The following is a 22,923-nucleotide window of genomic DNA, read 5'->3' as shown; positions in this document are numbered from 1 at the left end:
GTTTGGTGGAGCTGTTAACAAGCCATAGACATGAGAGGAAGCCAGAAGTTTTAATCAGTCTTTTATGAGCTTGTTATAAAATCCATTGTGTTGAATCTCCATCTAATAAAAGGAGTCAGACAAATGGAGTAATAGCAGGAAATAGAAATACTCAAGTAAATTGTACTTAAGTGTAGCGCTTGAGTAAAATACTTCCTCTAGTTGGAGTCCACGATGTCTGCATGCTGCTTAAATCGCCTGCAGCCTGGTGATGCCAACAAAGTAAAACATCCAGTCTGCACAGTTTAAATACCAAATATTAAGTTGATATTAAACAGCAGCAAGTTCAACAGGCACTTTTGTGACTTCAAAATAAAGATGTTTCTATAAATTATCAGTTTTTCTTGCTTTCTTCATCATTCCTGGTAGTAGATTTGCATTCATCAGGTGGATGCTACTGTGGCTCAGTGTTTACTTTGATGTCTAGTTTTTCAATTTTCTGCTACTTTACTACATTTCTGAAGGAAATATTCTACGTTCCACTCCACTACATTTATCCAACGACTTCTTTATGATGCCGATTTGACACATGATGGATAATACAACACGTTAGTTAAAGGATGAAGCAGTGGTTTCCAACCTTTTTGACTTTTTTTTTTTTTCAGTGTGTTGTCAGGTTCACATTTCAGATGAGTGAGCAGTGATTTTCTCCCTTTAAACTTCTCACATGGTTTCATTTAAATATGACCCAGCAAAAATCTGAGATGAGAGGAAAACTGAAAACAGATCCTCACATTTATCTTCTGTTTCTGTCTATAAAACTCATATAAAGTAGTTTAAACCTGCAGCAGATCCACCAGTAACCGGCTGCAGACACACTGATGCTTCACTGTTAATAATCTAATAATATACCAGTCAAAGAGGCCGAATCAGGACTTTTGTTGCTTTCCTTTTTTTCTCAAGTAACATTTCTCATGCAGGGCTTTAAGTTGAGTATTTTCACATTGCTGTATTGGTACTTTCACTAAAGTAAAGAATCTGAATACCTCATCATCATATCACAGCTTTAAAAACAAAAAAATCACCTTGACACAAACGTCGATGGAGATCTAAGATGAAGAAGCTGCCGTCCTTCCTCCTGCAGCTGGAACTGCAGTGAGGTTGAACAACATAAATTACGTTTGTGGGGCTTTTATCTTTACTATATTTGGCACATGATGCATCTGGCAGCTGCTACTGTACATTTCACATTTATGAAACACTTGTCACTGCGGTTTTTGAAGTTTCCTGCGGCGTTAAGCCAGGAAGGACTTTTTTCTGCGGCTCTCAGGTTTTGCTGGACTGTTTCTGCAGGACAATAAAACGACAGAATTTAAGGAGAAGACTCGACATGAAGTTACCAGCTGTGTTTCCTCTGTGTCCCTTCAGGCAAATGATGGAGCAGCAGCAGCAGATGCAGGCGCACATGGAGCGAGAGCGACGGTCCTCCAACTCAGGTACGAACAGGAAGGTCAACCGGAGTTCATGTAGTGAAACACATCCGAACCAAAACACTCACCGGTGGTTCTGTTAATACACATTATGATAATAAACCTAATGAGCCTCCTTCACTGCCTCCCTCCAGGTTCTCCTTTCCAAGGCCACCCTGCTGTGCTCTCCGTGGCCCCACCAGTCATACCTCCACCAATGAACATGGGCGGCCCTCCTCCGCCTCCGCCGCCGCCGGGCCCGCCGCCGCCGTCAGCCATGGCGCCGCAGCCTCCTCTTCCTCCTCCGCTGCCCATCGGTGGAGGGAGCCACGGCGACGAACCGCCGGCGCCGACGGGCCTCGCCGCCATGATTGCTGGAGCCAAACTGCGTCGTGTCCAAAGAGTGAGGCGCTGATTTATGTTTGTGTTTGAACATTTCATAGCAAGACTGGATGTAACTGCACCTGTTCAGTACTATAACAGCCATGCATCATACAGATGAACATTTACTTCCCTCTTTTTTCAGCAGATACTAAAAAAAACCAAGACATAAAGGTTGAAAATCTACATATTTTAGTTGTTTTATAGCTTCACAAGCAAGTGTCAGCAATTAAAAAGATCCAAATACATCAAACCGTCCATGTAAAAGCACGTCAACCTGTTAAAACATCTTCTCACTGTGGATTCTGTCTTCTCCTCTCCCAGCCTGAGGACAGCAGCTCTTCAGGCGCCAAAAATGATGCCAACCGAACAAGTGGTGGAAGCGGAGGCCTGATGGAGGAGATGAACGCTCTGCTGGCACGAAGGTCAGAGCATCGTTATGTTTGATGAACCTCGTTCAAATGATCCACATTCATGGGTTTAGATGAAGCCCTTTGTTCTTATTTGAGGCTTCTTCTTTCCCCCCAGAAGGAAAGCAGCTTCAGAGAAGCCTGAGGACAGCCAAAATGTGAGTCCCTGAACCTCACGGTGATGGTTTACATCAGAATGTCGATGATCACATGATAAATAATCATTTGCTTCATGGGAGATGATTTGATAAAAGCCCCGTCTCATAATAGGAAACAGCAGATTATAATAACTTGTGTTGGTTTTTAAAGCAGGTGAGATTAATAAATATAAATCATTTAAACTGTGGCATCATGATGAGGAAGATGACGGCGTTTTGTTTTCTCCAGGACGACCCAAATTCTCCGTCGCCCAGCACTCGGAGTGGACAGAACGCTACAGGTGGGAAAACAGTTTATTTATGTATCATCCAATGTGCAGGAATAAACAATATAACACAAAATATAGGATGATGAGGGATGTTTAGTGTCCTGGTTTTAATCCTTAATCTCTCTCATGAAGAAACCTGATTCTTTATATCCCCGTTTACATGATGATATAAAATCCAGCGTTCTGATCATTTGCAAGCAAGTGTGCTCTGGAAACAGGAGATTTATTGTCATACATTGAGCTGCCATGTTCAGGTTTATGGAAACTGGAATGAGGCTTAGGCAGGTTTTTAAAAATGCTCATTAAAGCTGGTGTATTTGTAAACGCACTCGATGATGTTCTGCACATTTAGCGTCAATATTTACCTTCATCAGAGCTTCTAAGTCTGCATTTACACTAACCAGCAACTTAATCCAAACCCTCCTCGTGTTATGAAGCGGAACGTTTTCCATTTTGAAATTAATTTATTAGGAATGTTCACATCTGATCTGACATTTTTTTTTAACTGATTGGTTAAAACTTTATTGAGCTGAATCTGAGTTCAGTCCTTTGTTTACGTCAAGATTCAAGACCTTTATTATACACAGGATAACATGCAGTGAAACATGTTGAGCACCTGTTCCAGACCACAACAATAACAATAATAACAATACTAATAATAGTAATCACATAAGTGTTGTAAACAAAGAGCACAGTTTGTTGCAGGATGAAATCTGTGAACTGTGGAGGTATTTTAAATTGAAGAATGAAAGCAGCGTTTGGAGCTTTTATTATTTAAAGTGCCATAATTTGCCTCTGATGTAGTATTTGAGCTTCATAAGAAGGTTCCTGACCACCTACGAGGTCTTTTATCAGATCAGACTGCTGGTGGCTTCAGCACTTTAGTGTAAAATTAAAGTTTCTGTTGTTAATTTTTAATTTGTTAGCTTTCCTACAATGCTGCATCATTTGTTGTGACTGCGAGTGTTAATCTATTAAACCACTTCTAAGTGGAGCTGTGATTGCATTACTCATTTTGAGTGATTTAGTTTTACAACCATGATGCAGCTCTGAAGGGAATCGTGATGATAAACCTGATTAATGTCTCACTGGGGAAATCCACACAAGACAGCAGCTGATAGAAACGAAGCAAAGGAAACCACGAGACGAGATGTACAAAAATAGAATAAATAAGAAGATAATGATGGACTACATGCACCTTTCACGTGTACAGATGTGTCATGATGGATAAATTTAGCTAAGATATGACTAAACTGAGGGAAGGATAGCGTAGAATTGTACTAAAAAGTTGTAAAAATAACTTGTTTTTGCACCTAAAAAGTTCTAAAGACAAAACCACTCTTATATTATATTATTATGTTTATGGAGCTATTTATTTGGACATGTTTTAATTTGTTTTATTGTTTGTTTTGCTAAAGAAAACAAAGCTGCACTGGGTTGAATTCTAATAAATTTGTTTAAATTGTTTTCCGTAAAATAAAAATAACACTAATGAACAGCTTGCATGCAGTCAGTTTTTTTTCTTAATACATTGCAGAGCTGTTCAGCTGTCAGGCATAAACATTAGATTGATTTTAATCACTGTAACGTGTCTTAAATGTGCAGCTGTGTTTTAGGAAAACGGTTTCAGTTTAGGACTCAGTGTCAGAAGATATTAAAGGACTCAGATCAGTTAGAGGCAGAAAAACCTGATCAGAACATCCCTAAAATTTTATATTAGCATTTTTATTTTCAAATTTGTATAAATGTTTGGTGGTGTTGAATATACAGTGCAGCTGGAGATTATTCACAGTGATCCTGTCTCCAGATTAATGTGTTTTTCATGTTGCTTCTGTCTTTATCGTTGTCATGACCTCCTGCAGAGAGTTGTTTGTTGTTTGTTGTTGCTGCAGAGTTCATGTCACACCACACAATCCGTCATCAGCTCCTAAACCACAGACACAGAGCGTGTCTTTAGTGCACAATGTCTGCGAGGCGTGCAGATGTCAGAATATGTCTGAGCCAGAAATAAACACGGACTGATTGTCTTCGGTTTGATCCAATCAGGAGCGTCTGTGCCCTAATCAGAGTTCAGAGGTCAAACTGAATCAACTGATTACAGGAACAGTCACGACTTGTGTTCGCTTTGACTGTATGTGGCTGAGAAGTTATAAGAAAGTTGATTCAAAGTGTTCTGTTATCATCAGTCATTCATCAGAGCTGTGATTTTAAATAAATCTCTGATTCGGCCCATTAAGTGTGAAGTCTCAGAGAAGTTTTACAGATTTTGTTTGTACTTTCAAGTTCTGTTTTTGCTTTTCGAGTCCAAATCTCTTCCTGCGGTGACTACAGATGCATAACTCGTCTGTGTTTCTCTGTATCTCTGTCCATCTGATGGTTGTTTAATCCAACTCTGGTCTTTTGTCATCCAGATGGCGCGAAGAAGCCGTGGGACCGAGCGAACTCTGCAGACCGGGCGATGGTTTCCAGGTGAGGATGGAAGCACCGCGGATGTCTGGGTTTTTCATGCAGCAACAAGCAGTCAGGAACAAATGATTATTGTTTTTATTATTATTCAGGGTACGAGCCGCGGGGAGCAGCAGCGACACAGACTCTTTAGACCTCGATAGAATGAAACAGGTAAAAAAAAAACACACAACTTTTACTGCATGTTGTCACAAAAAGGCAAAATTTAAACCTTTGAGTCCTCACATGCGACCATTTGTCATCCACAAAGACCACTTTCTTCCTAAAATCTAGCTTAAATGGTAAAATAATGTACTTCCTAGTGTTATTAAAGCAGCATATAATGAACCCTGAATTCTATTATGTGTTTGTGCCTCAACAGGAAATCTTGGAAGAGGTGTTTCGTGAATTGCACAAAGTGAAGGATGAAATCATCGATGGTACGTTTAATTTCCTCCCGAAACGCTAAAGAGGGACAATCAATCAGCATTCAGGACCGCTGTCTCTCCCCTAATTTATCATAATGAATATTTAATTGGAAATCTGTCCGACGGGATGGTGGGAGTTTGGTGGTTATGTGCGGCTGTGGCCACTAGGCTGCACTGAATCCCTAGAAAACTAAACAAATCCAACACATCAGGACATGCAAAGGCAGCAATTTGAGACTCACACAGATAAAATGAATACTTGAGTCACTGTAAGTACATTTTCTCATTGCTGCAATCTACTAGTTTTAAAACAATATGTATCACTTTGTGCCACCAGTGAGCAGATTGTGTTGCATATTGTATAAATGAGTAGATAACGAAGCCAAACTGATTGACTAAATGTATTTAATAATTCAAATTAACCTGCTAATTTCACATTTTTGCATAAATAACAACATTATGTACATACACACTTATATAAAAGTAAATAGAGTGATGAAAAGGTTTAAGAAATTGCAATAATTGATCAATTACAGACTGTATCACACGTCTTTGTATATTAGTGCAGTAAAAGTATTTCTACGTTTTTAAATAGTACCATAATTCAATAATAGAGGCTGTAAATTTAAAAAAAAAAAAAATTTTAAGGTATATATTTGCAGTATTATAATAAAATGATGACATTACTTTGCAGATATCTGTTTTCACTTTGACGTGAAAGAGTCTTATGTGGAAATTTGTGTCAAAAAAGCTGAAATAATTTAGAATAGAATAGAATAGAAGTGTTTTTATTATTTATATATATATATAATATTATATTATATACAGGCAAGATAAGAGAGCGTTTCTTCAGGATCCAATAACTTTAAGCAATTTAAATAAACAAGTGTTTGCATGTTTGGATCAGCAGTTCAGCATTCTGACAGCGTATCTCATGAAGCTGTTGATCAGTCTGGAGGTTCTTCCTTCATGGAGCGGCTGTGAGGAGTCCCTGACAATGTTCAGGGTCCTGCTCCTGCAGCAGCTCTGGAGAAGTTCTTGGACAGACAGAGGTGAGGGAAACTACGATGATCCTCTCAGCTCCTCTGACTGTCCTCTGAAGGGCTGTTCTGTCTGACACACTGCAGCTGGAGCAGCATGTCAGAACGCTCTCCACCACAGCTCTGGAGAAAGTCCTGAGGACGCTGGCAGGGAGAGAGGCTTGTTTCAGCCTCCTCAGGAAATGCAGTCTCTGCTGGGACTGTTTGATGATCGCTGTGGTGTTCTTATTCCAGCTCAGATAAAATAATAACTAGGTAACAATAAATAAAATAATAAAAAGGTAAAGCTACTTCTATAGGTGCTGTAGTTCCTCTCGACCTGTCCAGGGTGTCCCCTGCCTTCGCCCTAAGTTGGCTGGTATAGACTCCAGCCCCCCACGACCCTAGTGAGGATTAAGCGGTGTATAGATGATGGATGGATGGATGTAGTTCCTCTAACCTGTTACATCCTGGTACACACTAAGGACACACTAAGGTTTATAAAGTCAGATAATCTAATGAGTCTGACCTCCCTCTCCTTCTCTCTCCTCACAGCCATTAGACATGAACTCAGTCGAGTTAGCACGACATAATCTTTCAGAGCGTCTCCCAGACATGAACCTTTTGGAACCATCGATCCTGCAGCAGCTGCTGTGGCCCCGACGAGGAGGAAGAGGAGGAGGAGGAGGAAGAGGAGGCGTCAGGACCAGAGGCCCAAACTGTGACATCTACTCATCCTGTTCAGCCGTGGTGTTGAAGCAACGCGGCAACGTTGCTGCAACACCTCGGACGTGTCTGTGTAGCGTTTGGTTTGTATGAACGGGGCTCACTGTCGCACTGATTTCTCTGATTTCTTAACATTTCTGTCTGTTTGTTCGCCCCCCGCCCCACTCTGTCCTCGGCCCAAAGGAAAGCTCGTTTGTTTTTGCTTTTTTTTTTTTTTTTTTCACAAGTTTTTGCTATCATTTCCATTATTATTACTATCATTCTTATGGTTGTCGGTGTAACGTTGATATGAGTGGTAGTAGTGTAGCCAGTACAGCGGTAATAATGAGGAGGTGATAATGAGAACATGATAGTAATGATAATGCTCATAACATTATTGCACATCAGCCTTTTGTATTTTATATTGGTTGTTTTCTGAGACACATTTACAAGCACGCCCAGATTTTTCGTTTTCTCGTCGTCCGACCTGAAGCATTTTTTTAAGGGTTTTTTATCCTTTTCCGCCGACACAGTTCTGTCCAGAACCACGGCAGAACAAGAAAAGAACAAACAAAACAAAAAAACAACAGGCTTCGACCTGAAACTGAGGGCGGAACATAAAAAACTTCTTACTGCAATCTCATGAGCGAAAAAGATAAATAAATAATACACCAGAGTATTTGTGATCATGTTGTTAATAAAAATGTTTATTGGCTGCAAGGATATGGTGACGTATTGTTCATTTTATTCTCTCCTTTTATGACAAAGTGCTTCCTGGTTTGAGAACAAAAATTTAAAAAAAATAAAAATAAAAAAAAGACGAAGAAGAAACGCACCAAGTTTAAAGTGAATTCAAATAAAACTGTGAACAATGTCTTGGATAAATGAGGTCGTCTCTTTCCTTTTTGTGCTTGTTTGGATTTATTTTGACGCCCGTCTGGTGCTTCTCGTCCGACAGAAACTGTTGTTAAAACCCGTTTGTGCTGAAAATGTGCCACGAATTACAGCTGGTGCAGCAGAGAGTGAGACGTGTGAAACATCTGAACGGCTTCTGTGCAGCCTGATTGTGTTTCTAAAAGTGTTGCACACCACGTAGGAAGCTGCTGTACTGAAGGGGTCCTGCAGACGTTTGCTGAATGGATTCAAAAGATCATAATAATCAATAATTAACACAAAAAGTTCCTGTATTTTTGGCTGCTTATGAACATTTTGGTCAGTTATCTGTAGATGTGGTTGAACTGAGACTGCAGTATAATTTGCAATTTTTGCATATTTTTAATGCAATTTTAAATATTGCAAGTTGTGTAATTGTGTCTCCAGCTGTCTGTGTCCATACTGTGTTCAGCAGATTGCATTCAACTCTGCAGACTTTAATACTTTATAACTCTCAATACGTTGTACACTCATAAAAACAAATGAAAAGGCTAAAAATATATAATTAAACACACAGGTTTGCATCAGTTTTTTGAGTTATGACAACTTCTAATGAAATTATGTTCAACCAACAAAATACACTGAGTTGAATTAGACTTTTCTCTTTAATTAATGCTATTTTTAATTACACATTACGCAACAATTGGGAGCATAAACAGGTTTTTGTGGACTTGAACTCAATGTGGAGAAAAATTAAGCTATCAAACTAATTTAATTTATTTACCACAACTTAAACTATTGGTTTGAATTCATTCGTTTAAATTCCACACAATATTAAGTTGTTTTATTTACCAACACTTTTTCTGTCAAAACAACTAAAAAGCTTCTTTAAATCAATAAATTAGACTCTTTTTTTAATCTTGCAGTGATAAATTTAATTAAATGGTGGTATCTGGACCCTTGAATTACTTTTTAAGCAGCATAAAGTCCAGAAACAGCTTTTAACACAAAGAAAATGTGACTCACAGGGTTGCTGTTCATAAATATTGATAATATGTCAGAGACGGCATCCAACGCAGAAACCGTCGCAACTGCTGCTTCCTGTGCAGCTGTAACTGACACATTTTTCTATATATACATACGTCTGCAGCCGGTGAGGCTATATTTAGACACGGGTTTGATCATCATGTTGACGTAAACATCAAACATAGCAGCACGAAGAGAGAGAGGCCAGAAATAATGTGTCAGTGCTGCAGGCTGCAAATCTTCTGCAACTTTTCAAGGAAAAACTTACAATTACTGCTGATTAACAACCTGTTCTTTGAACATATGCTGTACATGCACATGAGCTGAAAGAAAGGCAACAATCTTCATTATTTATTATAGTTTGTATTTTTCATAATCAGCAGGTTTCCACGTCAATCAATAAAATTAGACAAACCGGTAGAAATGATATTAATCAATGTACAAAAAGGTTGCTTTCTATGATTGATTATTGTCTGCTGGTTAGGAGGAGACGATTTTATGACATAAATCTGGAATCTAGTCAACAGTGAGCGTTTAGCATTTGCTGCATTACAGGCAAAATTAATTTTATATCCCAAAATTTGTGGGAAAAAATGAGTGCAGCTTCTGGAAATGAGTTCCTACAGCAGCCTATGATCTAACAAATATAAAATAAACGAACAGTGAATGAAAGTGGTGCTGCAAGGTGGCTCGGTGGTTAGCACCGTTGCCTCGCAGCAAGAGGTCGCCGCCTTAAGGGGACACCTGGCATCTTTCTGCGTGGAGTCTCCATGTTCTCCCCGTGCAGCGTGGGTTCTCTCCAGGTTCTCCAACTTCCTCCCACACAGTCCAGAAACATGTTGAGGTTAATTGGTGATTGTAAATTGTCCGTAGGTGTGAATGTGAGTGTGCTTGGTTGTCTGTCTCTAAGTGTAGCCCTGTGATAGACTGGTGACCTGTCCAGGTGAACCTGCCTTCACCCTGAGTCAGCCGGGATAGACTCCAGCCCCCCATGACCCTAGTGAGGATTAAGGTGTATAGATGATGGATGGATGAAACTGGAGAGCCATCAGAGAGCCCTGATGGTTTCCTTGTGGACTCTGATGGTTCTAAAGTTCTCCACACCTCCCTGATGTTCCTCAGCTGGACTTTCTTCTCCAGTTTCCTCCTGTAGAGCTCCTCGCCCTCAGAAATCTCTTCTTTCAGCTTCTTCTGTACCTTCTTCAGTGTCTCCCAGTGTACGCGAACGAAGGCCACCTTCTTTCTGCTCAATGATGCTTTAATTTCCTCAGTCGTCTGGGGTTTGTTGTTGGGAAACCAGTGCACATCTTGGTAGGAATCACACAGAAATCTACATATTCTGCAGAAAACTTTGTCTCCACAGCATGAGACGGGAAAAAACTGCTGTAATATTTCCTCAATGTGCCTGAATTTTTTTTGTTTTTCCTCTACACAATTATATGTAATAATTACAGCTGTACTTTTTAAAATTGAATTTAATAGTCTGGAACAGCCTTCATCGAGGCCTGAGGGCAGCAGGGAACGGTGGGTTTGCTATTAATTAGTTTTATTATTAAGTTTTATTCATTGTCCGTCCACTTAATTGTATATTATATAGAGTTTTATTTGTCTCTTTATCTGTTATTTTATTATTCTGTACATCTGACTGATCCTGTCTCTGGTATTTCCTCACTTATTGAGACATTTTTTTAAATACATAATCACTCATGATGCGCTGGGATGCTGTTTTTTTTATTATTATTTTTGCTATGCTGTTCTATAAAGCAATTTATGTTACATTGTGTTCCCCATTACACAATTATAGGTAATAATTAGAGGAAAAAATGAATTTAAGACCAAAGGGCAGCAGAGAATGCTGATTTTATCATTTTTTTGTTTGTTTGTGTATTTAATTATGAGTTCCTTTTAAAACTTGACTTTTCTATTCTTGTCTTATTTTACTTATCTGACTATTTGACAGATTCTGCCTCTTGTGTTCCATATTGCATTTATTTCTGATAGTGTTCATGTTTTATTGAGTCCTTCCTTCGTAACATAATCGCTTGTGGTTGGCTGCAAGGTGCTGCTTTTATTGTTTTTATGTTTTCCTTACAGCATTTTGCGTTACGTTTGTTATTTTTTTGCACACAATCAAATGTAATAAGTAGAGCTGCACTTTTAATTGAATTTAACAGTCAGCAGCGGCCTTCATCGAGACCCAAGGGCAGCAGGGAATGTTGATTTTTGCCTTTAATTGACTCATTTTAATTGCTTGTTGATTTAATTATACATTTCTGTGCCCTGTGCTGTTTCATTATTGCATTTATTTATGATAGTGTGTCGTCAGTTTTTGTTTTAACGAGGCATTCACAATATATTTTATTGTGGTGGGCTGGTGGGGGGTTATTGTTTATTATTTTTATTATTATTATTATTGCTCTGTTGGCACTTTATGTTGCTTTGTGTTTTCCTTTGCATCATTTCCACCATAAATTGATGCAGAAAATGACAAAAAAGGTGCATAAAAATTCCCCAAAATGAAGGAAATTAAGTGCTTGATGACATTCAGACCCCAATACTTAATGTGTCCCCCCAAAATTAATCAAAATCCAAACTAAACGCCCCGCACGTCCGAGTGTGATGGTCATAAAACCTTGGGAACCCCCCAGGAACCCCCAGAACTACAGCAGCCCTCTTATCGCTGGTCTCGCTGAAATCTCGCGATGTTTCTGTGTGACTGAGCATAGTGGCGACGAGAAGTGGCGTGGGCCGGAGTGAAGAGTTGTTATCGAAGAAGAGGGAGCGGAGAGAGGCAGGAGCCGAGCCGGGGGCGTGTGACTGTTCGTGGGGTCCACAGAGGAGCACAACACGGCGTGAATGAGAGAGGCAAGCTGGCGGATTTCAACATGGCATCCGGAGATACGCTGTACATTGAGACAGACGGCTCGGAGATGCCGGCCGAGATCGTGGAGCTCCACGAGATAGAGGTGGAGACGATACCGGTGGAGACCATCGAGACCACGGTGGTCGGCGGGGACGACGACGACGACGACGGGGAGCCCATGATAGCGCTGCAGCCGCTGGTCACGGACGACCCCAGCTCCATCCACCACCACCAGGAGGTGATCCTGGTGCAGACCCGGGAGGAGGTGGTCGGAGGGGACGACTCGGACCTGCACACGGACGGCGGCGGCGGGTTCGAGGACCAGATCCTCATCCCGGTGCCGGCTCCGGGGGTGGAGGACGAGTACATCGAGCAGACTCTGGTGACTGTGGCCGGGAAGAGCTCAGTGGGTCGGGTGAAGCGGGGAGGCGGCACCGGTGGGAAGAAAGCAGGCAAAAAGAGCTATTTAAGCGGCGCGGAGGCCGGAGGAAGAAAATGGGAACAGAAGCAAGTGCAGATAAAGACACTGGAGGGGGAGTTTTCTGTTACAATGTGGGCATCGGGTGAGTACCGTCGGCCCGGCCGCGTCCCTCCGCTCCGCTGTTTGCATGAGGCCTCGTTACCAGGGCGTTGTCCTGCTGCACCAGACTAGTTCCTGGAGTGTGTCGGTGGCACGGCCGTGAGAAGCGACACATAATGCGAGTTTTCCATTTGAAACCCCGCAGCGGGTTATCGAAATGTTTTTGTTTTGAAGGGAGGCCATGTTTTAGGTGTTGCTGGGCGCCGCCATATTCCCCGAGACTAGTAAGTATGGCGGCGGCCCCGAAAAAATGGCGATAGTCGCGGCCAGGCAGAGATGGCGGCGGTGCTCCGGGGAGAGAGAGACACACAGCCGGGTCTGAGATAGCTACAGGCCGCAAAACTGTGGCGCACTTACGGCTTAAAGGCAGCTATTATGCCGCCGGGGAGTTATGTAAAATATGTGGAGGTTTAAATCGCGTGAAATTCTCGCTTTGGTGACATTTAAGCGGGGAACGCTTTAGCCATTAGCTGCTGGTTAGCAGCAGCTGTGCGTCTCGCCAGGCTAACTAGCGGCTGTGCGCCGTCACACCAGACAGTGAGTAATATCAACCAGCTGCTAATCCATCGTTACTATAAGAAGGTCTCCTCGGGCACCAAAAACCCACATTTCCTGTCAGTTTCATTGCACAGCGAACTAAACCAGCTCGTTGAACCTGTTAGCTAGTAACCAGTCCATTAGTGCTGGTGAGCGGACTCGTCTATTTTTAGTGCTCTCTGCTGGCTGCTCCAGGAGGAGGCATCTTGATCAGCTTAATTAAATCATACAGCAGGAAAAATACCACGTTGAAATCATTAATTTAAGTAGATTATTATTGATAATTTTATTGACCTGTTTTGGTTAAAAAAGCAGCAGAAAAAAGTGGTTTAATTTGAATTTAGCCTGTTTATTAAGGTGCACGGGTAGAAAACCATCAGATGATATCACAACAAAAGTCACAGGAGCACGTATATTTAAATGTATAAATAAAAATAAACCAGGAAAACAATATATAATGACACACGATAAAGTAAAGGTTAAATTCCCCAGTGGCTCACCTGGACAGGTATCCTATGATCTCTGTGAAGAGGCTCCATTATTCAGGATGTCATAGACCTGACACCAAACTAAACTCTGTTATATGATACAGAGCTTTTCATTATGTGCTTTCCTGCAGGTTTACATCTGATGCATTTAAGTAAAAATATCACATCAGTTTTTTCTCATGTCTGTTGCCGGTACATATCGATATCATTTTGTCACCGAGGTCCTGTTAATAAGCTGGAGTTAGGAGTCAAGTCACCGTCTGATTTATATAATGCAGCTAAAATAACAGACGTCGAGCGATGCCAATTGGCAGAACAAGTTTAGGTATGAAGACCCTACAATATTATTTATTAAATCTATTTACCTTACCAATGCAAATATTGCGGTTAGGCCACAGCTGTATTATTTAAAGTACCTCAACCAAATTAAATATCAAAGTTCAGACCCCACAGTATTAAATACCACAGAACTGCACGACTCATCTACAACATTAAACTCCCAGGGGTTGACCGCTGTGTGTTCTTTGTTCAGGACAGATTAAAAAAAAATTAATAATCAAGGAAACGTGGCGTCAAAATTTAGAATACAACCAACTCCAGCAGAAAACGTGTTCACCTGCCTTTTTTATTCATGTTTTATTTAATTAAAAGAACTTTTTAACCTTTATCGTTTAATACTGATGGCCGTTTACCCGTCATGTCTGTGTGGTTTGGAGCTTTGCTTCTCTCTAGTCAGAAGTTAAGGAAGCAAAATATCTCTAAATTGACAAGTGCATGAACAAACCTATTATGTCCTGTCTTGTCTGATTTTCAATATTTATCTGTTGTTTTCTTTGTTTCTTAATTTTCTATTCAGCGAAGTTATTTGTGTGGTGCGCTTCATTCCCAAATTCAACGTGAATTTAATATATTTGAAGGCACTATTTGAATCAAATTGGACCTCTATTGCCTCAATTTTCTTCTATTATGGTGCAGATTACAAAGTGGAAACTGCATCATTGTGAGCAGCAGGGAGCGGATTTGTAGAAGTAAACAAAAATGTGGAAATGATATTTTTGTATTCAGTAAATTCTAAAGTAATAATGCAGCAGTGATGAGACTCCTAATGTGATCAGAGGGCCGATGCGGCAGCAGATGTTTGAGCCTCCGGAGGCCTGTATCCAGGGTGACACCAATATGTTATCGGTTCAGTCTCTGTAATGTGTTTCTAGATGACAATAAAGACATTGACCATGAGTCGGTGGTGGAAGAGCAGATCGTCGGGGAGAACTCCCCTCCGGATTACTCCGAATACATGACAGGGAAGAAGCTGCCCCCTGGTGGCATCCCGGGAATCGACCTCTCCGACCCCAAACAGCTGGCCGAGTTCGCCAGGTGAGTCAGGATCTGTGCATCAGCTGGTCCCAGCAGTAAACAGAGCTGTTTACACCGTCAACACACTTCTGATGAGTGCAATGCAACACGATACCGCCGCTGATAATCACGTAGTATGAGTTTGAAAGGCCAAAAACATGCAGGTGGCTTTTTGTGATAACTTTTGTATGTTTTGGGGGATTTTGCTCCTTTTATCTTGTTTTTTTCCCCCCTTTTGATCAAACCATGAGTGTACAAAAAGGCTTGTTAGGAAACTCTTGAAGATATTAAAGAGAATGATTAAGTTAAATATAAGATAATATCTAAAAATAATAATAATAATGACCTCATAAATTGAAATATGATACAAGAATGGGATTTTGGAGGCAGTTAAACCATCATTTGTACAGGTTTAGACTGAAATCCATGCATTTCCTGCTATTTATCACCATTTGATAAACACAAACTGTCTTTTATGCTTGATTACATGTTTCCCAAAATCCTCTACGCAGGAAATCTTTGGATATTAAAAATATAATTACCTGCAAAAACTATTATACTGCAAAAATAGGAGGTAATGACGATGTATGTAAGTGTATGGTTATTATTGGGATATCATTTTATCACCATGCACTGCAGGAGACCCATGAGAGGCATCATATGAACCTTTATTATAGTGTGTTTGGTTATAAAATGTAAATAATTGATCATAAAAGGGTGTTTTGGGGGTTTATTGGTCAAAAAATGAGCTGAAGTAAGAAAAAAATCTTTAAAGCAACCATATAAAAAATGCAGTCAATTGTGAGTATCTGTTTAATTATTTTTGCAATTTAATTATTAAGCATCTATTTTCATTCAGTCATTCATCCTTTATTTAAACTGGGGATGAGCAGGAATAATAATTCAGAATGCAGCCGAGTAGGAAGGCAGAAGATGTAGATAAGCTCATTAGAACACAAGTACAAATGTTAAAAGGCACAATTAGTAAAACAATAGAACCGCTGAGGATTATTTATTTTTTACAGCATTTCAAATGTAAAAGCAAATAATTCAAGTAGAACAGCTGGAGGTCAAATAGGAGGAAATTAGGAAGCTGAACTGCCTGAAGGATGAAACGCTGTAGATCAGGGGTGTCCAATCCTGGTCCTCGAGGGCCACAGTCCTGCATGGTTTAGATGTTTCCCTCTTCCAACACACCTGATTCAAATGATCAGGATCAGGCTTCTGCAGAGCTTGATGATGAGCTGATCATTTGAATCAGGTGTGTTGGAAGAAGGGAAACATCTAAAACATGCTGGACTGTGGCCCTGGAGGACTAGGATTGGACACCCATGCTGTAGATGGTGCTGCGTGTTCTTCAAGGTTGCAGGTGCACAGTGAGTCAAACTGGACCGATTATTGATTTATTATTGTTGATTGAATGTCCAGTTAAATTGGTTGTTTTGCCAAACCAGGAGAATCTTATATAGAAGCACTTGAAGAGCTGGAAGCGGGGATTTTTTTGTAGATTAATGAGTGCAGGTCAGATGAATGGAGGACAGGCACATTTTACCATCTATTAAGAACAGTGAATGTGCAAAGTCTGCCTTTATAATAATAATATATTCAGTATCATCTTCTAGTTAACATTTTCTGTATTAAAACCACACAATCTTTTCCTCTGTGTGTGTTTTTCTTTTGTGTTGGAGGTGAAATGTCAAGTCGTAATGTTTCCACCGATTAACTTAACAAAATCCCCATTACAGGATCAATAAATAACACAGGAACTTGTGTTTCTTTTGTCAGTTAAAAACTCTAAATTGACTCCTGTTTTTCTTTTTAACAGAATGAAGCCCAGAAAAGTCAAAGAGGACGATGCTCCCCGGACGATAGCTTGCCCTCATAAAGTGAGTCTGATGATCCCTCGCGGGGGACTTTGGCGCCGTTTGGGCAAAATTGAGCTCCGTGTTCCTGACGGGTTTAATGGTTTTACACATTGTTGCTGTCCGTGTAATTGAAAATTTCTCTAAAAGCAAAGATAACAGTGGAGGGTATTGATTTTTATGTACGAGCAAGAACAATGAGGCCTTATCTGACCGGGCTGCCTAATGTAAATGGTTTTCTTTGCTCTTTGAGGCTCTTAGCAGATTATTACAACTTCAAAAGAGGCAGCTACGATCATTTCCTGGATTTACAGCAAGAGTGTGCAGGATTGTAGAAACCGTAAGCTGGATTTTAAAGGCGTACAATCGTAAAGAAACTCAGTGCCTCCCTTCAAGGCCGCATCCACTCCTCCGAAACACATGAATACACATGAACACATTCCAACTGAATACACCGTGTCTCAGTCACCATAACCCTCAGCTCACTGACCAAAACCAACCAGACAACCGGCTGGCCTCTTTGTTTGCCTTTTAGCCTTTTCTGCACCTGACTGGACAAACACTTCACTTGTAGAAATAAAACTGTGACAGAAGAACAGAAAGGAGACAAAACTGTCCCAAAGAGGCATGAAATGACAAACAGAGCAAGAAAAGTGAGTCATTAAATGTCAGAAAGGGATGAACAATAACAGAAAAGACAAAACAGCACAGAAAAGACAAAACGATAGAAGACAAAACTTTCACAAAGACATATAAATAGACAAAAATGAGACACAAAACAAAAAAAATGAGATGTAACGTGGCAAAAGGGAGCAGAAAAATGACCAAAAACCGACACAAACTGACAAAAATGAGATACTAAGTAATGGAAAGGAGAAAAAACTGTCCCAAAGAGACGGAAACTGACTCAAAGCGAGACAGAAAACGACCACAAAGAGACAAAACTCTTCCAAAAACAAATGATGGGACAAAAATAAGACATAAAACAAGAAAATGACAGAAGAGAGACACAAGACACAAACTGATTCATTAGACAGACGGGAGACAAAACTGTCCCCAACGACGCATAAAACGAGACACAAGTAGACAAAACTATCCCAAAGACATATAATAAGACTAAAGTGAGACATAAAACAGCAGAAGACGGATAAAAAATGACAAACGTGAGACAAAAACAAGACACAGAGCAATAGAAATGAGACGCAGAACAACACAAAGGAGATAAAACTGTCCCAAAGACACATAATAGGACAAAAATTAGGTATAAAAACAACAGAAGACAGATGAAAAATGACCGACATGAGACAAACACAAGACACAGACGGATACAAAAGAAACGCAAAACCGTCCCAAAGACACATAAAAGGGCAAAAATAAGATTTAAAACACAAAAAATGAGACATAAAATGACCGAAGAGAGATAAAAAGAGACAAAAAACACACAAGTGAAACACTAAACAACTGAAAGGAGGCAAAACCGTCCCAAAGACGCGTAAAAGGGGCAAAAATGAGACTCAAAACAAGACAAATGAGACTAAAAACGACAGGAAGAAGATGTAAAATACAAAAGACCAAATCAGATGAGACACAAAGTGGTAAAAATGAGACACAAAACAATAGAAAAGAGGCAAATTGTCCTGAAGAGACACAAACGTTTGGACCGTTTGCTCCCATACGTCATCCTGAACCAACATGGCGGCTTGTTTGGAAGCTTTTTTTTAACACTGCTCAAGTAGTTCACTGTTTGTTTCTCAGAACATTTGAGGCGAGAAATAATCAGTGTAGCTGCTGAATCTGCCTTCACACGGCTAATTTAAACGTTTTCCGGGAGGTTCCCGTTGCGGCGAGTCACGCCGGCGCCCCTGATTTGAATAAAATAGCTTTGACTTCAACTTTCTGCAAATGAGGAGCCACAAACGTGACGCCTCGTCTCCAAAACGTGGAAGTGATGCATCAGAAATGGACGTGACGGCCTTCTTACAGGCCTCGGATGATGATTTTCTTCTTTTTACTGCCACAACTCTTGGTTCATTGATTGCTGTCAGAATGTAAAGACGCTTGAACCGACACAAAGTGTCCCTGGAACACTTTGCACACTCTTGCTTTAAACCTGTTCTAAAAGACGCCGTGAATAAAAATGCTGAGGACTCTTGTGTAAAAGGAAACCAAACCCCTTTGCTCTCGTCAACCTTCGCTCACGTGGTTTGTTTGTCTCTCTCCTCTCCAGGGCTGCACAAAGATGTTCAGGGATAACTCGGCCATGAGGAAGCATCTCCACACCCACGGGCCGCGAGTGCACGTCTGCGCAGAATGTGGCAAGGCCTTCGTCGAGAGCTCCAAGCTCAAGCGCCACCAACTCGTTCACACGGGGGAGAAGCCCTTCCAGGTTGGCATCGGAGCGAGCCTCGTCCTCTCCCACATACGCCGCTTTTACACTTTTAAGCTCATAAGCTCGTCGCCGTTCGAAGCCAAATTCCGGCTAAGGAGCACGAGATCATAAAGCAACTTCTCACATTTTAACACCCACCCAGCGCTAAATGTCACTAAAACTTTATCTGTGGCGCGTAAAATCAAAGGAAGCTAATCACAGCCAGCTCGTGATGCTTTGAGGATCCTTAAGATTTATTTTCCCCGAAGTTCTCGCTCATTATTTGAATTCACTTCGTTGATTTTTACGGCGACTAAACGTTGCCAGAAGTACAAGCTGGTTAAAAATAAACGGTAGCATTCGTGTGCAGATATAGCTGCAGTGTCCGGAGGTTGTGAACCAGCAGGAGTCAAACAGAACCAGATGGAAAAACCAGCGCTGTGTTTGAATCTAGAAAATGAAATTATCTGGCGTATGAGCACTCAGCCGGAGCGCGTTCAGTGTGAGTCAGCTGCAAGGTATTCTAAATGTTATTGCTGCGTTGTCGTCATGTTTCGTAGGACGACACATGAAGTGACACATTCCAGCAGCAGTTAAAGTGTGATTTGGCTGTCAAAGATGCTGAATTCCAAACATTTTTTGGTTGTTTTTTTTGTTCCTGTCACGTTTTTGCTCGCTGTGTGACGTCCTGCACTTCTATGGTAAGAAGAAAGTTATGACAGAAGTCCACAAAGCAACAAAAACTATTTCTTTGGTTGTTTTTGTAAGAAGTAAACAGCCTGGAATCAACACGTCCAACGTTTGTCCAGCTGCCTATAGATGCTGCAACACTGGAGCAGATTAGCAGCTCGACGTTCTGCAGATATTTAACTGTTTACACTTTTACAACCTCTAAAAAAATCTGTGTTTTTCTTCTTTACATCAACTACAGAACAATATTTCACCGTGCTGGATGTGTCTTCCATCAACTTGCTCCTCTGTTTACCGTACTGGAGCCGTGCTGCAGTCGCTGTATTGATCCAGTTTGTTTTATTTTCAGCCTGCAGTTCAGCCAAACGTTACTGTTGCTGAGTCAAACATGGCTCCTCGCTGGTGCCAGAGAGTGTTTAGTTGATCTACAATATTGGTGCTTTAAAGACTGAGGGATGTAAAATAAAGTGACTTTGATAAGATGTCACGACAACATGACCGATGATTAGTTCAGGAATCTTTCTGTTTTTACAGTTCTGGCTCTGATCCATTATTATTCTGAAGATAAAGTCAAACGTTCAAACCTGCTGCTGGGTTTTGAGGGTTAAAATCTGACATTGTTATCTTTAATTGCAGGTGATAACTGTAACCCCTAACCCAGACGTGTCGCCTGTTGTGCTGCAGAGTCCATCGCTAGCTTCACAAATCACTCGTTTCTGTCACTTTAACTTGTTTGCTGTCCATTAAAATAAGTGTGAAATGCTCCGTCGGGTGTTAGTAGATGCTCAGTAGAAATGTTATGAAACACAGAGGTGATGTATGCAGCAGGATACAACTTAGAAAGATGAATACTGACTAAAATATGGAGTAAAAGGTTGTTTGTTCTGTATTTTAACTGAGGAAATGATCCCAGTGGTCGGTTTAGAAGATGTTTTCTGAAACAGCTGCAACGTTACATCATTCTTCAGCAAGAAACTGTAAAAACAGGAAGAACTGTTGGATTTGTATCTTCAAATCAGGAGCATCCTTTTCCATTTTAACAAGCTGCTTTGTCTCATTATTGACGTATTGCAATGCAACCTGGCCGGCACCATTGAAGTGACTGCTCTGCTCTCGTTTCCTCCTCAGTGTACCTTCGAGGGCTGCGGGAAAAGGTTTTCTCTGGACTTCAACCTGCGCACACATGTGCGGATCCACACTGGAGACCGGCCCTACGTCTGCCCTTTTGACGGCTGCAATAAGAAATTCGCCCAATCAACCAACCTAAAGTCTCACATCCTCACACACGCCAAAGCCAAAAATAACCAATGAGAACCCACAACGCCTGCGTCGAGCCACAAAGACGGGAAAAAAAAAAAAGGAAACAAAAAAGAGCCTTCTAGCGGCACACGTGAAAACCTCTTTTGAAGACGGGATGAAGAGCTTGAGACTTTAATGATTTATATTAAAAGAAAAATCTGACAGATAAAAAGACTTAAAACACTGAAATTCAGCTGGTTTTCCTGAGCCCCCCCTTTTCTTCTGCTGTCACATCGGATGAGCAACGCAGTGACTATTCCCCAGAGCCCCGGCCGACACAGTCCCTTTGTTTCTCCAGTGGCATTCAGCTGCCAGAAGATGGAACCCATGGACAAACATCAGAGACTTATTTTTACCAGAGTGATCAGAGAAGCAGCGCTCTATTAGTATTTTTATTTGTCGCATCGCTTTTATTTCCCTCAAGTGTGCATATTGTACGCTTGACTTTGTTTAGTAAAAAAAAATTGTGAGTTTTTTTTTTTCCTCTCTCGTTTGTTTTCCCTCCTGCATTATGAGATCGTACCTATGATACAAAAAAACCTGTTTCACACGTATGAGAAGTTTAAAGAAAAAAAAAACAACAACAGCTGTATGTTTGCATTTCCACACCTTCTTTGGTTGTATTTTTCTCTAACCACGAAATAACCTTGTATACTTGTATCGTATGGCTGTATTAAAATTAAGTAGACATAGATAGAGGTGTGATTTAAAGTGTTAACCAATTAAACTTTTAGTCATGAGTTGCTTTATTTTTTCTATGAACTGTCGTCACACAGATGAATGAGTAAGAAGCTCACAGTTGAAGTATCTGAAGCGCGCAACGGACTGACTGCGAGACCATCACTTTCTTTGTTAGAATGTAATGTACAGACGTCAACCATTACCCTTCCTTTGTTGGTATTTACACCCATGTATCCCAACTGCCCACAATAAAATGGGTCATTCCAACTCTGTCGAACTACACTACAACTTTTTACCAAGTGTGTCTTTTTTTTTTTAAGCCTTAAAAGTCCAAATTCTCTGATTCCAGCTTCTTAAATGTGATTAATTCTCTGATTCCAGCTTCTTAAATGTGATTATTTCCTGGTTTCTTTCCTCCTCCGTGACAGTAATCTGAATTTCTTTAGTTTATAGACAAAACCAGACGTGCTGATTGATAATTTTCACCCTTTTTCTGCTGATCTACAGTCAAAATAATCATTAGTTGCATCTCTAGTGACCAGTGTAGAGCAGTACCAAGTGTTAATCGGTCATGTTTTGTTTTTATTTTAATTTAAAGCAGCTTAAAAGCTCTACCCTGAAGGGTTTTGCATGTTTTATAAGAGAGAACATGCAGCAGCTTTAGTGTTACATGCATGAAAATGAACGAATTTAAAACTTGCTAATGCACGATGCTGTTCACGAAACCTTTGTTTTCTTTTGCAGCTCCTGAGAGATGGTGAGTAACTAAGTGCATTTATTTACTTGTACTTTACTTGAGTATTTCCATTTTATGCCTAATTTACGTTGCGTTCTCCTTCCAGTCCACCACATATCAGAGGGAAATATTGTCTTAATCTGACAGCTTTTAAATAGGAGGAAGTGACACAATTGATAATTCAACAAGCGTTTAAAATACAAAACACAGATTGAACCTTTTCAGCTGCCGGAGTCAGTCCGTGTCAGCTCAGACAGACACTCAAGAAATCTGTTTACTTATTTGTTATTTGGGTTCTTGGCAG

The 22,923-nt window shown here is 40.5% G+C and overlaps 2 protein-coding genes across 3 annotated transcripts in view; both read left to right on the top strand.

Annotated features, from left to right (window-relative positions):
- The window catches only part of evlb (Enah/Vasp-like b), a 47,617-nt gene extending 40,334 nt beyond the window's left edge, over positions 1-7,283 (top strand). Inside the window, exons 5-13 of the mRNA XM_008285476.1 lie at positions 1,408-1,475; positions 1,604-1,851; positions 2,154-2,254; positions 2,358-2,397; positions 2,627-2,678; positions 5,078-5,135; positions 5,225-5,285; positions 5,494-5,551; positions 7,204-7,283. Coding sequence (XP_008283698.1) covers positions 1,408-1,475; positions 1,604-1,851; positions 2,154-2,254; positions 2,358-2,397; positions 2,627-2,678; positions 5,078-5,135; positions 5,225-5,285; positions 5,494-5,551; positions 7,204-7,283 — 766 coding nt within the window. The remainder of the gene's footprint in view (positions 1-1,407; positions 1,476-1,603; positions 1,852-2,153; positions 2,255-2,357; positions 2,398-2,626; positions 2,679-5,077; positions 5,136-5,224; positions 5,286-5,493; positions 5,552-7,203) is intronic.
- A 4,612-nt stretch (positions 7,284-11,895) lies between these two features.
- Positions 11,896-22,168, top strand: yy1b (YY1 transcription factor b). Of its 2 annotated transcripts, none has more exons than XM_008285474.1 (5): positions 11,896-12,588; positions 14,842-15,004; positions 16,809-16,869; positions 19,073-19,231; positions 21,032-22,168. In XM_008285474.1, exons 1-5 carry the CDS (start codon positions 12,048-12,050, stop codon positions 21,212-21,214), a joined length of 1,107 nt encoding a protein of 368 aa, XP_008283696.1. In that variant the 5' UTR covers positions 11,896-12,047; the 3' UTR covers positions 21,215-22,168. The 2 variants fall into 2 exon arrangements, with proteins under 2 accessions (XP_008283696.1, XP_008283697.1); XM_008285475.1 differs by having other exon boundaries at positions 11,898-12,588; positions 14,854-15,004.
- The last annotated feature ends 755 nt before the right edge of the window (positions 22,169-22,923 follow it).

This window comes from Stegastes partitus, unplaced genomic scaffold (assembly GCF_000690725.1).
Source record: "Stegastes partitus isolate 25-593 unplaced genomic scaffold, Stegastes_partitus-1.0.2 Scaffold403, whole genome shotgun sequence".
Taxonomy (NCBI): domain Eukaryota; kingdom Metazoa; phylum Chordata; class Actinopteri; family Pomacentridae; genus Stegastes; species Stegastes partitus.
The sequence above is the reverse complement of the archived record's forward strand: the minus strand, read 5'-3'. Positions and strand labels throughout refer to the sequence as shown.

Coding starts and splice junctions, on each gene's coding strand:
- yy1b (XM_008285474.1), top strand. CDS start 12,048: ATGGCATCCGGAGATACGCTGTACATTGAGACAGACGGCTCGGAGATG. Junction 12,589..14,841: donor TGTTACAATGTGGGCATCGG/GTGAGTACCGTC, acceptor ATGTGTTTCTAG/ATGACAATAAAGACATTGAC. Junction 19,232..21,031: donor CGGGGGAGAAGCCCTTCCAG/GTTGGCATCGGA, acceptor TTTCCTCCTCAG/TGTACCTTCGAGGGCTGCGG.